The 18,588-nt window shown below is 34.0% G+C and overlaps 1 protein-coding gene and 1 pseudogene across 1 annotated transcript; one reads left to right on the top strand and one right to left on the bottom strand.

Moving 5' to 3' along the window:
• The first annotated feature begins 1,402 nt into the window (after window positions 1-1,402).
• Window positions 1,403-4,453, top strand: LOC145612012 (pentatricopeptide repeat-containing protein At3g12770 pseudogene; annotated as a pseudogene).
• Window positions 4,454-4,718: 265 nt separating this feature from the next.
• On the bottom strand, window positions 4,719-10,679 carry LOC145612054 (MACPF domain-containing protein NSL1-like). Its single transcript, XM_081667431.1, has 6 exons — window positions 10,169-10,679; window positions 8,517-8,755; window positions 8,055-8,241; window positions 6,461-6,544; window positions 6,178-6,358; window positions 4,719-5,966 (listed from the first exon to the last, which is right to left on the bottom strand). The coding sequence occupies exons 1-6, from the start codon at window positions 10,433-10,435 to the stop codon at window positions 5,107-5,109; spliced, it is 1,818 nt and encodes a 605-aa protein (XP_081523557.1). The 5' UTR covers window positions 10,436-10,679; the 3' UTR covers window positions 4,719-5,106.
• Window positions 10,680-18,588: the final 7,909 nt, after the last annotated feature.

Genomic DNA, 18,588 nt, shown 5'->3' with positions numbered 1-18,588 from the left:
ATCTCTTGATAAAAAGTTATTCTTATTCTATGTTTAAGAAGTCAACAATTTAATTATCGTTTTTTTTATTATTATCGTATTTTTTATAATGTTTATGTCTAATCTAATTTGAAATCATTCATTTGGGAAATTGGGGAGGGTTGGGGGGAGAGGGTCCTTATTTGATGCTCACAAACCAAATAATTGGTCCAAACCCAATTAATTATCACTTCAAACAAATAAACCCATTTACCTAAATGCTACTAACTTAAAGCCAAAGTCAAAGCCATGGGTCAAATCCCTACCACTTAAGATGTGGTCCAAAATAAAAAGGCATATGATATGATCTATCTAGTATTTAAGTATGTTCAAGTGGGGCACGAAAAAATACATTATTCTTTTTTTTTTTTTTTTTTTTTTTTTTGACAAGAACAATGCATTTGGATTCTTGAAGATATTGGATGAAAATTTCAAAAAGGAAATTGACCTGATATGAAATATGATTATTTGATTGTCATTTTGCAATTGTTGATGACCATATCCCATCCCATGCCACATCAAGCCATCAAGGGAACAATAAAGTGACCATTTACAAATATGTTAGTCTCTTAAAGGGGAAAAAAAATAATTATAGATCGTAATTGATCGGCCTTAAAAGTTGAAAGAAAAAGCTCTTCAAATATTTTAGAGATGTTCGAGTTTATCTTTTTTTTTTTTTCACCAACCTCTAATAAAAACCTCTGAGTCTCTATAAAAAGGATTTTTGGTACTTGTATAGTTGTTACTTCAAAAACTAATAACATAACTCCTAGGTCAACCAATCCCTTATTGGGGGGATTCTAATGTAATCATATGACTTTTGACTATCACACTTTTTAAAAAAAAAAAAAATGAACAGCTGAGATTATTTGTTTTTTTTAATTTATTTTGTGAGTAAAAATAAATCACTTTTTTAAAAAAATCAGAGTTTCTTATAACAATCAAAAGAAGTTAAGATTTTGTAACATATCTTTAAAACCAGAACTTAATCACTCTTTCCAATGTTTCTAGTGAAGCATATATGCATTGATTTTTCATTTATGTTTCATATTGTTAAAAAAACATGTAGTGTCGAGAGAGCCACAAGGCCCACAAAGATATGTACTCGTAGATACTACTCTCTCAGTCCCTTTTTGTTTACACAATAGATCCACTTTTTGTGAGAGCTTTTTGGGTCAAATGGTGCAAACATTAAGAAATAAATGGAGTATTTGATTTCGCCCATTTCAGGTATTAAATACCACACTTCCTTCAAGCGACTAAACTAGTTCTCATCCACTCACTTGTTACCAATTTGTCGAGCATTGATCTCATATATTGAGGATTTGAGGCACATTATAAGTTGCCACTTTCAACATTGGTTTTACAGTTTTACTTAATTGCGTTAGTTTGTGTTGGAGTCAACTAATGGATCATGAACATTCGTCGTCTATTTTCCCTCCAAGCAACCCTTAACCAACGATTTTACCTGCCATTCAAAAGTTTCCCTCTTTTTCTCTCCCCAAATTCAATCTTCTCTCCAAAAAACTTCCAAACATTACCCAGATTTTGCGAAAATCATCAATCTGATATTTTCAATAATTTAGCTGAAAAGGGTAGTGTTTTTCCGACCTTTGTACCCTTTTCTGAGCATTTATCATATTGCTGCCAGACCAAGTCCCTTGGTCCTGGATTACAAGTTCATGCTCAATTAACTAAATCTGGGTTGTTGATCGATGTGAAACTTCGGAATCATTTGATTAATTTATACTCGAAATGTCGAGTTTTCGGGTATGCCCGGAAACTGCTCGACGAAAGTCCTGAACCAGACTTGGTTTCTTGGTCAGCTATTATATCTGGGTATGTCCAAAATGGGATGCCCAAGGAAGCCCTTTTGGCTTTTCAGGAAATGCACTCTTTGGGTATTATTTCTAATGAATTCGCATTTTCGAGTGTGCTTAAGGCTTGTGGAATTAGGGAGGATTTGAGGTATGGGAAGCAAATTCATAAGTTGGCGTTGGTTGCTGGGTTTGGTTCTGATGTTTTTGTTGCGAATACCTTGGTGGTTGTTTATGCAAAATGCAGAGAGTTTGAGGATTCGAGGAGGTTATTTGATGAAATTCCCGAAAGGAGTGTTGTTTCGTGGAATGCCTTGTTTTCTTGTTATGTGCAAGGGTACTTTTTTGAAGAGGCGATTCGTTTGTTCAATGAAATGGTTTCGACTAATATGAGACCAAATGAGTTTAGTCTCTCGAGTATGCTGAATGCCTGTGCAGGAAAAGGGGATGGTACTTTGGGAAGAAAAATTCATGGGTACTTAATAAAGTTTGGACATGAAACTGATCAGTTCTCAGCAAATGCACTTGTTGATATGTATGCTAAAGTCGGGGAAATTAAAGATGCCCTACTTGTATTTGATAATGTCAAGGAGCCAGATATTGTTTCTTGGAATGCCATTATTGCCGGTTCTGTGCTTCATGAAGAACATGAATTGGCTTTGGAATTGTTTGGTCAGATGAACAGTTCTGGTGTACATCCAAACTTATTCACATTATCAAGTGCTCTAAAAGCTTGTGCAGGATTAGAACTGAAAGATTTGGGTAGACAGCTTCATTCCACTTTGATTAAGATGGATACAAATGCAGATTTGTTTACTGGTGTTGGTCTGCTTGATATGTATTCCAAATGTGGTTCAATGGAGGAGGCAAAGACTGTTTTTAAATCAATATCAGAGAAAGACTTGATTGCATGGAATGCTATGATCTCAGGTTACTCATCAAAAGGAGATGATAAAGAAGCTTTAAGAATTTTCATTGAGATGTATAAAGAGGGAGTAGGTTTTAATAAGACCACATTATCAGCAGTCCTCAAATGCATAACTAGCTTGCAGGAAATCGAAGTTTGTCAGCAAGTTCACGCAATTTCCATAAAATCAGGTCTTCAATCTGATAATTATGTTGTGAATAGCCTTGTTGACTCATATGGGAAGCTTGGCAACATAAAAGATGCGGCAAAGAAATTTCATGAATCTAAAATAGGAGATTTAGCATCTTTTACTTCCATGATTACGGCTTATTCTCAGTTTGGACTAGGTGAAGAATCGCTGAAGATTTATAAGGAAATGCAAGCTATAGGTGTATTGCCAGATCCTTTTGCTTGCAGTGCTCTCTTAAATGCTTGTGCTAATTTATCTGCCTACGAACAAGGAAAACAAATGCATGTTCATGTATTAAAGCTTGGGTACATGTCTGATACCTTTGCTGGGAATTCCCTTGTTAACATGTATGCTAAATGTGGATGTATAGATGATGCAACCCTTTCCTTCTCAAAGCTAAGTGAGAAAGGAATAGTGTCATGGTCTGCTATAATCGGAGGACTTGCTCAACATGGGCATGGAAAAGAAGCACTACGCTTATTTAATCAGATGGTTGAGGATGGTGTTTGCCCAAACCATGTTACTTTAGTCAGTGTCCTATGTGCATGCAGTCACACAGGTTTGGTTGAAGAAGCCAAAGAATACTTCCAATCAATGGAAAGATTATATGGCATAAAGCCTACTCAAGAACATTATGCTTGCATGATTGATATCCTTGGTCGAGCTGGGAAATTAGATGAAGCATTGGAGCTTGTGAACAAAATGCCATATGAAGCTAATGGAGCAGTATGGGGAGCACTTCTTGGTGCTGCAAAAATTCACAAGAACGTGGAGCTAGGGCAACGTGCAGCGGAGAAGCTTTTTGCCCTTGAACCAGAGAAATCTGGTACGCACATTCTGCTGGCCAACCTGTATGCATCAGCTGGAATGTGGCAGAATGTTTCAGAAATGAGGAAAATGATGAAAGAAACTAGGGTTAAGAAGGAGCCTGGAATGAGTTGGGTTGAGGTGAAAGATAAGATTCACACATTTATTGTAGGAGATAAAAGCCACCCCAGAAGTGTGGAAATATATGCTAAGTTGAATGAGATTAAAGATCTCATGATGAAGGAAGGGTATGTACCTATGCTGGAGACTGATCTCCATGATGTTGAACAAAGTGAAAAGGAGTTGCTGCTGCTTTATCATAGTGAAAAACTCGCTGTTGCTTTTGCACTTATAGCGACCCCACCAGGTGCTCCCATTAGGGTCAAGAAGAATCTTCGGATTTGCTTGGATTGCCATACGGCTTTCAAGTTCATCTGTATGATAGTCTCTAGAGAGATTATTGTCAGAGATACAAACAGGTACCATCATTTCAAAGATGGTTCATGCTCCTGTGGAGATTACTGGTAATATAGAATTGCAGAAGGTTACAGGAATCACAAAAATGAAGAACAAAACATTTTCCTTCATTTACAAATGTTTAGTTCTCTGTTTTAATGTTAGACAGAGTTGTTTTTTGCTGTATATGTATAGATATAGAGATGGAATGCTTCAAATGTTTCTCCAATTTGTTTTAAGGAAGGATCAGCTTATTTTGGAAAATGGTACTGAAAGAATCCTTTAGCTGTGATTGCTTCTAACTCTTAGTTTTATGCATCTAATGTGCTAATACTAGCATATTACCTCTAGTACATGTGCCAGGTACTTGATGCTCCATAAATTTGGACAATCGGACACTTGAAATTAGACCATAAGCATGATGTTTTAACATTGTAGCAGGGTTTGCCATTTGCATAATACCTGTCGAGTCAGAATAACATAGACTACAATATATTCGGCACATATTGAGAGTACAAATATATTCTCTAGTTGCTAAGACATTAATACAGAATTGCAAGTACATAACATTTGCCTGGATTCATAGAACTACATAAGTTTACTGGCGCATTGAATGGAAATATATATTTACAAAACATGAGATAGTCTGCACCTTGATAACCTGATATAATACAGAGGTGTTGGGCAGTATCCTCCCACCACAAACACACAAATATTGAAAAAAAAAAAAAAAAAAGGGAAAAAGAATAGGCCAACACACAACATACTATAGGAGGACAGGTATTCTTTAGTAAACCTGCTCCTGATGAACAATTGGCCACAAAAAAATCAGGAACCTAATGAAATAAACTACCAGTATATGAATCTACAGTATTTACTTACAAAAAAATCTGACTAATGTAAGACATAATTTACATAGACATTGAATCCTCTGAATCTGCAATCATGGTCAACAATGAAAACTTAGCTTTCATACTGATCTTTCCACCCTGCATACACAGCTTTGCTCCGGTGATCACCCAATATCCAGGATGGTCTTCTGGGCCTCTTACCATTTCCTTGGAATCAACAATACTTGACAGCTTTGGTGTCGAAGCAGGAGCAGGAGGGCCACCAGGATAGAGGCCTGAGTTTATATCCGGCTTCTGGGGTTCTGGTTGTGGGGTTAATCCTCCACTAAATCGTCCACTGATCTTTGAGAACATACCTGATTTCCGAGATAAGGTGGTTGATTCATCCCACTCTGATCTGCGAAGTCTTGCAGAGGCCACCATGGAAAATCCAAGCCTCAAAAATAGAACCTTTTTCATGCCAACAGGTTTGACCTCAAACCATGCCCTTGTTACGATTGGGGCAGTATCATCAGTAGATAAATGATTATGCTCAAGTGGGGCAGTGTAAACATGGGAAAACATACTCCACTTGATTGGTTCTATGTAGTCTTTTTCTAAATGTTGATCACTATGTTGGCTGCTGTGATCATCAGAAAGTTGGATGATCTTTGGAAGAGCTGAAAGATGCTGCAGATGGATTGCAAGACGGTCACTCTTCTTACCTTCCAGGAAAAGCCGTATTCCAGTAACAGGTCTGTTTCCAGTGTCCACCGGCACAACATTGACATAAAGCTTAGGACCCATTAATGCATATGGCAATGATGGAGATGCATCTTTCTTTCGTCTAAGGCTTAATGGAAGATCACCATATGCAGGAGCCCACTGCCGAGGCAACTGGTACTCAAGAAATTCAGCAAGGTCATCAATAGGTGGCTTATCTGCACATAAGCATATAACTTACTTTTAGTGTTAATACATATGAGACATAAAATGCCAATTATGTTTAAGCTACTTAGCTAGTTACTTATAGCATCCACCAGGTATTTAGGTCTAAAAATCCGGGTGAATTTGATCAATAGATTTGGTAGGCTTGTTTCGCTTCAACCTTAGACATAAAAGGAAAAGTGACAAGTGTAGCAGAACACTCACATCTGAGATACAGATTTACAGCATGAGTGAGAAAACCACAGCCCTGGACTCCAGATAACAGTGAGGTTATGGGCACAAATGACATGGATATAACATTTGGTGACTCTGCTATAGTTGAAAGCCACTGTTTGTGATTTCCGATATCAACACCTCCCCTACGAACTGCAATGCTCAGAAGATCCTGTAAATATATGACAATACTGGTTTATGTCTAATCTCGTGACACAATTCAATTAACAGAATTTACATTCACTAACACATAAAATAATCACATAAATCTCACCTCGTTCTTTGAATGAGAAGTTACAGAAGGTCGAAATGATTGAGCCAAAGATGCTTGGAGCTGCCAGTTAGTCCGGATTTTCTCCTACAAGAACAAAAGGAAGCCAAGAAGAGTTAATTCTGAGGAACTCATACCCTAGAAGCTTCATGAATAATAATTGGACAATTGAAGAAGATATATCATATTGTAGGTTGGGCAGAATTTGCAGACAAGCATTCAGAGGACTAAAACAATCAAAGTTTAGAATGTGCATACAAACTAGGATATTTACATATGTATACATACATAACAGCAATGATCTACAAGCACTTTATTTTGTTAGTTTTAACCCAAGAAAAGAAACACAATAGTACAATGCGATAAATATGCAGCAAGAGACCAGCAAATCTTAAAAGGCTGGAAAAGGGAATAAGCAATAATTAAAATGGATTCTAAGGTACAGTCTTGGCTTGAACGTTTGAAAATTCATAAACGCAAGGTTGGACTTGGTTAGTTGTCTGATAATCTGAACACTTTGTATGAGGTGTAGGTTTATGCAAAGAAACATAAGAACACTCTAGTAGTTAGCATAAAGTCCTGACTGAAGCCTAGAAAGCCTAATGCTTCTAATGAAATAAACCTGAGTATTTCATCAAGTTATGATCAAGAAACCTCCAATTTCAAACTTAGGCTCGAATGACTATCGAAATTTGCAACTCACAAGTCACAATCCCAAGCTAGAATGGCCCCTTCTAGACTGTGAGCTATAAAGCAATTTGAAGGACAGAAGTCATGAGTTATACAGAGGTTTGACTTACAGTCCCTCTTACACTCCAAGCAAATAAGTTAAAGTACTTGAGTCCTAACTTGTTATTTTCAGGTACCGATAAAGCAATAAGAACACCCTAGCTATTTTATAGGGTATCCCAAAACCATAATTCAAATTAGCATCCACCCAAGCATAGGTTGATCAAGTAACTTATAAGTCGTTACAAGCATTCAAAGCAGTGAATTATGAGCTTTAATGTGGGTAATTCTTGGGACCTGAGGAGGAATGACACTGGGCTCTGACCTCAGGAACAAATCATGTGATCTAGTAATATATGCTTAGAAGAAACTCTTTCATTCATCATCAGACATTAGATTGCTCTTTGGTTGCTGATTAGTTTACTCAGCTTTGAGGATGCCGGCTTGCAGAACCTTGTAAGCCATGGATTCCTAAGGATAAAAGCCGAGGCATGATGTATTACAGTCCATGGCAAGCCATCCTTACACCCTCCCTTAGATGGCAAAAACTTGGCTAATCTACAACTTAAATTTCAGCTCAAAACCTTGACATATTTCAGTATAGGGATAGGAAAAGTATAGCTGTGTGTTTCTCTTCAGAAGTCTGAGGTGATTGTTTAGCAGAAAATGAGCTATTTTTCTGTCATAAGGTTAGTGAAGAGTACTGCATCATCTTAAAGGGATCCAATCAGCATTCTTTCCCCGATTGGTGCCAGTCAAATCACATGCAAACCGAATGCATGGTGGCAACATTTGAAGCGACATTCAGAAAGCTATGCAGTTGAAATTGTAACAAAAACAAATTTATAGGCAGTAAGACACAATGTACCTTTGGCTTTCCATGTGCTGCAGGGCTCTGTAAATCTTCCAAAAACCTTTCATCAGCAAGCTTCTTGAGTACATTCTGCACCTCAGCTGGTTCAAGGGATGAACTTTTTTGCTGCTTGATGTGTATTACATCTTTACCTCCCATCTTTAACCCAACAACGATATGAGTACCATATTTTTCAATGAACCTGAAATACAAATTACTAGAGTGGTAAGACATATAAATAGATCCCCACATGAAACTGTATTGAGCAATAATATTCTGCTCGTGGAGATTTCTGCTGTAGCATCAACAAGACCCATAAAAGATACTTAAGAGAAAAAACAAACTCGTTCCACAACAATATATGATCATTAGCCTTTCAGAACAAAATTTCGACAGATGAATGCTTATCATTAACTCTTTCCGAGCTAATCATACATGCAACAAAAAATGAGAGCAATGTACAAAGTAGATCCTTACGCAGCAAGAGCAGCAGGGTCCCATGACAAAGGCACTTCACGTTTAATATCCTCCGAAAGTGTAATGTGGGACTTTCCAAGCTCAATAGTGTAGAGAGTGATGAAACAACCATCATAAGCAAGGGTTTTCGTTACACCTGCATCCTTCTGCCAGCAGCCTTTGAAGCTGAACATAACATTGAAATGGCCTGAGGGAATTTTACCAGATAATGAATGGTCCTGATTGAAGCGCTCTGACATCTGAAATACATAGTAATGCAGAGAATTAGGTAATAATTTACAGGTGCATTTTCTTCCTGAGGTCACTCCTCATGTAAAGGGTAGCTCCCCATATAAATTAACTCGTCGAGTCTTGGCAGGGAGCTGGTTAATGCTTTGCCTTCAGGACGGCCTGTCAAGGAAGATAGGCATTTCATGATTGAACTATATTATGAAACCATAGTACAGTTAACATAGAATTCTCTGTAGAACAAACCTTCTATGTAAACCAGTGTTGCACATAAATTATAATCACAATTGCTTATCTCATATTGTTCCGTCTTTTTGTTTTTACACACCAATTTACATCAATATAGACATGCTTCTGATACCATGATACTTCGTATGCAACGTTGCTATACATTGACATCCACTTGAAACTAACAACAACCTGTGTCGCGGATTCTTCAGGGCAGACATTATATACACAGCCAAACTCTAACCGGGCAAGACGTATATAAAAAAAGCAAAATTGACTGAACTGAGCTGAATTGAATATTTTATGAGAGAAGGAAATTAAGAACTGAACTGAAAATAATCTGAAGAGAACCTGCACTAAGACTGCATCATTCACACATTAAATACACATTTTCAATAAGATTTTTCTCTCAAATATTCACTCTCCTTAGTACTAGTGCAAAAAACATGTTAATTTTATTAAGGTATGTGCAAATATATTTAATTAGTAACAAGTTTCTTTCTAAATGTCTAGTTTTTCATCATAATTTCATGGTGCTTTTGATCCTAAAGCTCTATAATACCTGGTAAAAAATAAAAACAAAAATACCAACTGCAAATGTACGAGAACTTTTTAGGTCCACAAAATGTATCGATAACATGCTACACCATGATTTTCTATCCTTAATTATGTGACTTACTTTCTCTGTTTTCAATACTTGCAACACATCTTTTATGAAATACTAATTACGGAGTAATTAAACTAGATAAATGAATTAATTAAGTTATGAAATATTAACCATAGCAACTTATCCTTTTTTCTTATCGATGGTAAAAATTTACAATTTAATTTATCCGTTTATCTAGTCTAATATCTCCGCTAAAATACGTGCCAAAAAGGTGTTGTAAGTAAATAAAAACGGAGGAAGTGTATAGTATATGTCCCGAGTTGACCATCAAAGTACATTTACTTTATTGGTCTAGAGAACGCTGACGTGGCCCTCGGGGATCCTAGGAACTCATCAACCATACACAAATTTTAAAACTTACTTCTCAAATCCCTAAACGAATTTTGATCAAATTAATACTCCATAGTATATAAAAACACAAGTCGAATAACTAACTATTTTGCATAGATGTCAACTAACTTTAACGGCTTTTAACTCTTCTCACCTGAAATCAAATTTCGTCTACATAAAGAAAAGAACGCATTATTACCTGATTAAAAGACAGGACATCGGACCGAAATCGAGTACGCTCGCCCTTATCAGACTTAATAGAAGACGGAACATTAGGAACAACAATTCCACCAGGCAAAATCAAATCTCTAGTCAAACTATGATCAATTTCAATCAATCTTGAATCAAAAGGACCAGCTTTACACGAAGTTAATCGGAGATCCGCAGTAAGATCATACCCGTACCCGATTACTCGAACCGCCGTCTCGGCTATCGATTGAGGGTCCATATTTCTCATACTACCCATGTTTTTTATTTTCTCTAAAATCAACCAAAACACTAATAATTGTTCAATGAAAATTCTGTTTAGAACTATAAAAGGGGTTGTTAGAAAAGTGTGAATTCGAGTGATTATTAAAGTAAGCAAAAAGACTAAGGAGGAGAGAGAGAGAGAGAGAGAGAGTGTGTTGAATAGTCAGGGTGATGCGTGTTTTGGGTGGAAGCGTAGGTTCAATGCAGGTTCCTCTGTTTTGACTGAAAATATTTGATTAAGGTTTGAAATTCTGTTTTGTTTGGTTGAATAGTGGAGTGTAAACTACTTTTATATGCGTAGGTCAATTATTTGAATTAGTAATCATTTATATTTATTTATTTGTTTTCAATGATTAAAATTATTTCTCATATTTTTTTTTTTTTTGTCCAATCTTTATTTCAACGTAATCTCTACGTTTGGATTGTTCAGAGTGTGTTTTATTTTCTTCCTTACTTTTCAATTATCTGATTTTAGTATATATAGTACAAGATTATTAATAGGTAAAAATTTATACGGAATTGAAAAGGGGTTAATTCTCCTATTACAAACAATTGAATTACGTAGTATAAGAGTATTTCATTCATGGCAACAAAACAAGATGCCTTACATTTTTTTTATCCAATATGCTACTCTATTTTCTTCTCTATATAGAAATGGTAGATATCTCAATGCTTGAACTTTTGAAGAAATAGTTTAATTTATGTCTATGATGATGTTTTGAATCTTCCACGGGGTACATATACTAATTCCCTTTAAAAGATTTTGTTGAAGGTTTTTTCAAACAACATACTTAAGTGTCTGACTTAGATAAAAGATGAGATAATTAAACATTTTATACGGCTAAGAGGTTACTCTTCATATTATTTAGACTTGTGAAATGGACTCTCGACGAGCCAGATCAGCAAAGTGACAACTCGAGAGCGCTCTCTTTTGATGTTGGGTGCAACCTAAACTCGTAACTAATAGTCTTCAATCTATCTTAATTCTTGGGATGCCTTTGGTTGATGGCAACTTGTAGACCTTGTCTTCTATCATAATTCTTGATGAGATGCCTTTGGTTGATGGCAACTTGTCGAACATTTTGAAGTGCTAGACTGCTAGTGCTCTACGGAGAAAGTACTAAAAACCATGCATGACTCATTGATACACGCTTCTTCTTTCTGTCGTTAAATACTTGCAACAATTGTAGTTTTACTCATTCTAATACACTATTTAACTTTTATTGTCAACAATTATTATTTATACATATAAAAAAAAAACTATAAATAGAATTAAAAATCCAATTATTACAATTATTATAGAACAGATTAGTATGAATATAGCATATCACACACGATAATGTAATAAAATTAGCTAACTATTTGGCTGCGAAATTCTAAACTCAATAGCAATATTGACGCGGATTTTTCATACACGCTAACTTGTTAAGAAGGGCAAAGAATGTCTAGAATTTGTACTATATTATAACGTTGTCGTTATTTTTATTTTGTTTGTTTGTTTGGAGGCTTGTGGATCGAAGAAAGTAGGCTTACTAGAGCAATATTAAATCCATCTTCTACGTATCAAACAATCTCATGTAGAATTGTTGATACAAAAAGATTACTTTTGTTTTTTCTAATATTACAATAATTATCATGATTCACAAATATTGCAACAATTTTATTTTTAATTACATGTTTTCTCTTTATCTTTCACTTCACTTATGAGTCTATATTATGTCTTTATTTTACTATATTTCTCTCCTCGCCCTATAATTCGTAGCTACCTCCCTTAATTATAACAAAGCTAACTTATTTGATAAATCTCTTATATTTAATTTGTGGTCTGATGAGTTCTCAAATCTTGTAACTGAGATTTTTTAGGGTAAGGGTCTTCTTACCTTTCGCTCATATTCTCAAGTATATATGTACCTAATTCAAGATCAAGAAAACGGAAATGTTAAGATATGGCTCGATCACCCATGTCTATAATAATTTCACTAAACATAGCTAAAGGGGTCCATGAGCGAATTATCGAATTCTAAGACAATATACGAGCTTGACATGATGTACAACTTACAACTATCTTTAAATTAAAGGGATAAAAATATAATACTCCAAATATATATAAGATCGAATAAAGTAAGATTAAAATATGTAATTTTAGGGAAAGATAACATGACCTAAGGGTCTGTTTTGATTTGACTGAATTGAGCTGAACTAAACTGAATTTATTGGAGCTGAATTAAGAACTGAACTTAACTTAACTTATTGGAACCGAACTAAACTGAACTAAATTGAATTGAATTAAACTGGACTGAACTAAAAATAATCTGAAGAGAACAAGCCCTAAATGGATAAAGGTCGTAAAGTTGAGCTAGTTGGCAAGTGAGGTTTTTTTTTTTTTTTTTTTTTTTGAGGGCATGTGAGGTATTAGATTAGCATATCAAGGATATTATGTAGAGTAATAATAATATGATTGGTGCCCTCAAAAAAAAAAAAAAAATATGATTGGTCAAAAATATCAATTCGGTGGTTAGGAAGTTTTTTCACGTTTTTGACGCCCGCGTTAGACTTTCTTCACCATTTCTTTGTTTATTTATTTCTTGGTTTATTTTTTCTGAAAAGTTGAAATGAGAACATTTGACAAAATTCGAAAGTGACGAGAGCTTTAAGTAAATGGTACTAGTAGCATAGCAGCCTCATATTATCATTTATTTTGTCGTTTTAAATTGAGGGGACCTTTGCGTACTAATTGGGGCATACGTATTACGTGACTTTGACCAAATTATCAAAAGTCTTTTTTACTAGTAGTTACTAATATTTCTTTAGCTTTATTTTTTCTCTCATAAGTTAACATTCGAGTCATGTATGGCTGTAGTTACAAATATTTCTTTTTTTAGTTTTGTTGTATATATACTTAATATCAACTTTATACCGATGGTACAATAAGGAAATTTTGTATAAAACTACCCTAATGATAGGGTTATTTGTGAACAACTACCCATTTTTTTTATTTGTTTAGAACTACCCGAAAGTTTGGAAAAGCTTGGGTAGCACTACTCACTAACGTTTTTCATCCAATTAAAATGTTATTTTGGCCAAATTTTTCACTTTTTTCAATTACAATGGCCAATTAATGCTAAAATAAGTAAAAACCCCAATTCAATTAAACCCCCAAACCTTAGAAATCAAAATCCCCAAATAATACTAAACTCATGAACCCTAAAATGAATTCTAATTAAAACCCTAATTAGGTTAATTAAGGTAAATTGAAACCTTTAAACAAATTGGAAGAGTTAATTGGGTGGGAAAAGTGAAAAAAGTGGGCTCCGATAACATCTTAATTAGACGGAAAATGTTAATGGGTAGTGCTACCCAAACGTTTTCAAATTTGTGGGTAGTTCTAAACAAATAAATAAAAAATGAGTAGTTGTTCACAAATGACCCTATTTTTAAGATAATTCTACACAAAATTTCCGTACGATAATGGTCTTACTAATAATAGTAGTGGATAATAATATGGTACAAAAATTATTCATTATTGACAGATATACGAAGTATTAGTTTAGAGGTTGGTCTTATGTATAACTATTACTTCATCCGTTTTCTTTTACTTGCAACACTTCCCTAAAAAGGAAATGTCACAATACTTGCAACACACTATAAGAGGAAAGTTACTTCATGGAAAAACTATATTATTTCCCTTATTTAAAGCACATGGCCCACTAAATTACACTCCTAACAACCACTCATTCCATTTTAAAGTATGTTGCATCTAAAAGAAAACGGAGAAAGTATGTGTTTCTTCTCGTGTTGAATTTGAGGTCATCATAGATGTTATAAGATGGTAAGTTTTAGATGATTTATTGGAGGTTACTTTCATTAATAGTTCAAGAGAACATATTGGGTCGTACGCATAATTACGTGCGGCCGGCTTATCTATTACGTTTTATTGTTAGTTGATATGTTTCATTTGTTGGTTGATATTTTTTTGTACTGGCTAATATATTCCTTTTGTTGGTTGATATTTTTTTTTTTAATATTTGATATGTTCCTTTTGTTGGCTGCTATCAGACATCAGTTAACTGATATGTTTCTTTAGTTGGCAGATATGTTCATTTTGTTGGTTGATATATGTTTATTTTGTTGGCTTATACGTTGCTTTTTGTTTGTTGATTTTATGATTTTGTTGGCTGATATGCTTTATTTGTAGGCTGATATGTTCATTCCGTTGGCTGATATGTATCTTTTGTTGGCTAATATGTTTCTTTTGTTAGTTGATATGTATCATTTGTTGGCTGATATGTTCCTTTTGTTTTTTTGGCTAATATGTTTTTTTTTTTGGCTGATATGTTCTTGTTAACTAATACTTCCTCCGTTTTCTTATACTTGCAACAGTTTGACTTTTACACTATTCATGTACTCCACTTTGACTAGCTTTAACGATTTATAGCTAAGAAAAAATATAGTCATGTGTGATCTTGTTAGATTCGTCTCGTTTTATACTATTTTAATGTCTAACATTTATAATTTTTACATATTGCTAATTAAAGATATAAACGATTGAAATAATGCATCGACAAACGTGAAAAGTGAAGTGTTGCAAGTAAAAAAAAACAGAGGAAGTACTTTTTTATTGATGTCTGATATGTTTCTAATGTTAACTGATATCAGACATTAATTGGCTGATATGTTCATTTAATTGGCTAATATTGGTCTTTTGTTTGCTGATATCCACATAATTAACCGTTTCATCCAACAAAAAATCAAATATGTTATACGTTAGATACTAGAATTCGGGCAAACTGCGACAATTTGATTAAGACTTATTTTAACAAGAGGTTAGGTGTTTGAATCTCATTATCCTAACCTCTTGTTTTTGGGTGATGTGCCATAATAATTAAGGTTCATTGAAAGGTGATGTGGCATAATTAGAGGTTGAATAGGTGACGTGTAGTATGAAAATGGGTCTATGTGACACATAGACGTTCTTGAGAACGTCTTTTAATAGATTAGTATAGATAGTTGACTACTTTATATTAATAAACAAATCATTAAACAACTACTTACTCGCAATAATATGATGTAGTATGTCATTTGCATTTCTCTTAGTATGTCATTTGCATTTCTCTTATGTATAATGATTTTTAAAGAGAATAAAAAAAATAAAAAAATAAAAAAAAAACCAATAGGCTCTATGTATAACTAATATATGTCCCATACAATGTATGGTTTTATCAAATTTTATAAATTTACAACAATTTGTAACTTTAACAATTTTGTATACTACCTAAATAATTTTTTCTCTTATCAATTCGACTATAAGCATAAGATATTTGACTTTCCAGCATTAGTTAAAATGGATAAGATTACAAAATTATTAGTGATGTGAAGAAAATTAAATTTCATTACCCACATTAAGCATCTGAACATCTATCATGTTTTATGGGATATGTCCATGAGTCTTTCTTAATACGATAAGGTTAAAAAAAGAATTCGTTGTTCATTCACACTCTCCGAATTCTATTATGTTGATTTTTTAACTATAAATATTGTTGGAGAAATTAACAAAAAGAAAAGTATTAAGCTACTGAAGTGCACACAAAATCCTTTGCTGTTTTAGAATTTAGAGGCTAGAAGTGATTTAATTTAATTGTTTATACCTTTTTCATATATATGTTGTATTTCTGAGGATATTTGTCAAAATTAAATGATCGAGATCTACCAACTATAATGGAAGAAGTTTAATTTTTTATCGTTCTTTTATTTATCACCTCATCATCCATTCCTTACACGTCATTCGTCGTGTACGATTGTGACACATTTATTTTTGTCGCAGCTTGCGAATTTAGCATTTTCGTATGAATGGTGTAAAAGTCAAATTATTGCGACTATTACATAATAAAGGTAATAAAAGTAGTAAAAAGTGGATAACATGTGGTGAGTACTTAGTATGTAGGAAGACTTGTGTATGAATATCGCTTCTTGTTTGTATTGTTTGAATTCTCATGACCAATATTTATAGCTGAAGGTGTAGATGAAGGTTGAAAACGGCTATATAATTCTAAATATTCAAGTTTTTCTGTGGCAATAATATTCTAGAATATTCCGGAGCCATGCCAATAGTATGTAGTTTATTCTCCAGTATTATATTCAAGAACTTTTTAGAATTCTCAAGGAGCTTGCATGTAAATAATTCTAGAGAAATTGTGAGCAAACAGGAACCTTGCTTGATTTATCCGAAAGCTGTTAAAATATGTACTAACACTCCACCAAGATATTGGGCCTATAGATTTGGGACATACCTAACACGTCTACATTATTGTTTCACTCTAAAACATGTATCACAAGTCAAGCGATAGAGTATAAAATATGTTTTTTGGGCCTCAACCATTACATAGAATGTAAACCATATTCCTGGACCTCAAACATATTGCAGATATTGCAGTTCCAATTTTTGAGCACATTGCAATTTTGCTCCTTAGGACCAAGCTAACTAGCTAGTCCTCCAAGCATGAAGTTAAGATATGAGTCTACCCTCAATAATCCTTGTCATGTACATGATGCATCCGATTCAAAGCTCTAAAATTCATAGGAAAATCAGTGTGAAATTGTATCATGTCGTGGTCAAAGCTACAATAACACCCTTCAAATTAAATGATCATAGTATCCTAACTTCCTAAGCAATTACCAACAATTATCTTGTGTTTCATTATTACCTTAATCTTATACTTGTCACTCTGCTAACAATTATCAACCAAGTCATATATCAGCTAGTGCATCTGTAGTCTTGTACTTGTCCTATTTCGATGAAAAAGATCCTCGTTTGAATGTAATATGTATGTATAATTCAAATTACCATGACAGGGCTGGGAACCAAACAGCAGGAATTTACAAATTTTTGTTAGCCATAAAATTTGAGGCTTCTTTTACGACAGTGTAACTGTTTACTCCGCATATATATGTACAGAATACAGATACAGGTATGTTCTTTATCAAACACTATATGTTTTTTCCGCCTTTTTTTATTTACCCAGGTGTACCATGCACATGGTGCACCTGGGTGTATTATCTTATTTTCAATATTCTTGTACAATGGCAGAATGAGTGATGGTATAATGGTATATAGGAGTAGTTGCAATATTATGTGGATATGTTTTAAGGCAGGCAGTAAGCATGGCTGTTATTGGAAATGGGAATGGTGAGTGCTATATTTCTATTTACTTTAATTTGTCTCGAATAATCAGCCTTAGCTTTGATCAGATCATCAACTTGATGCATTGCATGATTCAAGATTCTATCTTAAACTGCCACAATCTAATAAGAGTTGTATGGCACGGCTCTCAACCTGTGACAGGAAATTATTTAGATGTTCATCTTGATGACAGTTCTAGAAAAAATTGCGCGTTACAACAAATACAAGAAAGATTGAAGAAAAATAGAAAATCAATAGACAATAACACATTTTAAAATTCATGTATTTTTATGAAGCTCGCTAACATGATATTCTAGTAATTCATGAGGAGTTCCGAATACTATAGCTTGTAAAGCATAAGGGATTTACGAAACGTAGTTCACTAACAATAATGTATTGGATCACTCAAATCACCAAATTTAGGGCAAAGAAGGGTTGGTCTATAAACTAGTCAACTTTAATTCGCTTTTATTGGTGGAATTGAAGATGATTCAGTGAAGTATATATTCAAAGATTTAGGGCATGTTCACATTTACTGAACTGAGCTGAACTGAACTGAGCTGATTAGAGCTGAACTGATTAAAACTGAACTGAGCTGAAATGAAAATTTTATGAGAGGGGGAAATTAAGAGCTGAACTAAACTGACTGGAACTGAGCTGAACTGAACTGAATTGATTGGAGCTGAATTGAAATTAAGTAAATGTGACAGGCCCTTAATTTTGTCGAAAAGCTGTGATATTATACAACTTAGCTAACATGTTGGAATTATGTTTATTATGTGGTAGTACCCGGCCATTGGATAAGTTTAAAATGTCAAAAAATAAAGACAGTTATAATGGTTGGTACAGCAATAATTATTTAGATTGTTTTATTGATTCTGTGTTCTTTAAACTTGGTGTAGAATCTAATTAAAAAAATTAAAAATTTAAAAAAAAAAAAAAAAAAAAAAAAAATTGGTGTAGAATCAAAA

This window comes from Chenopodium album, chromosome 24 (genome assembly GCF_948465745.1).
Source record: "Chenopodium album chromosome 24, dcCheAlbu1.1, whole genome shotgun sequence".
Taxonomy (NCBI): Eukaryota; Viridiplantae; Streptophyta; class Magnoliopsida; order Caryophyllales; family Amaranthaceae; genus Chenopodium; species Chenopodium album.
The sequence above is the reverse complement of the archived record's forward strand: the minus strand, read 5'-3'. Positions and strand labels throughout refer to the sequence as shown.

Bases quoted from the DNA above. Each gene is read 5' to 3' on its own strand.
- LOC145612054 (XM_081667431.1), bottom strand. From the start codon at position 10,435: ATGGGTAGTATGAGAAATATGGACCCTCAATCGATAGCCGAGACGGCG. The intron at 8,756-10,168 runs GTAATAATGCGT...TATGTATTTCAG, and splicing joins ATGTCCTGTCTTTTAATCAG to ATGTCAGAGCGCTTCAATCA. The intron at 5,967-6,177 runs GTGAGTGTTCTG...GCTTATGTGCAG, and splicing joins TGTAAATCTGTATCTCAGAT to ATAAGCCACCTATTGATGAC.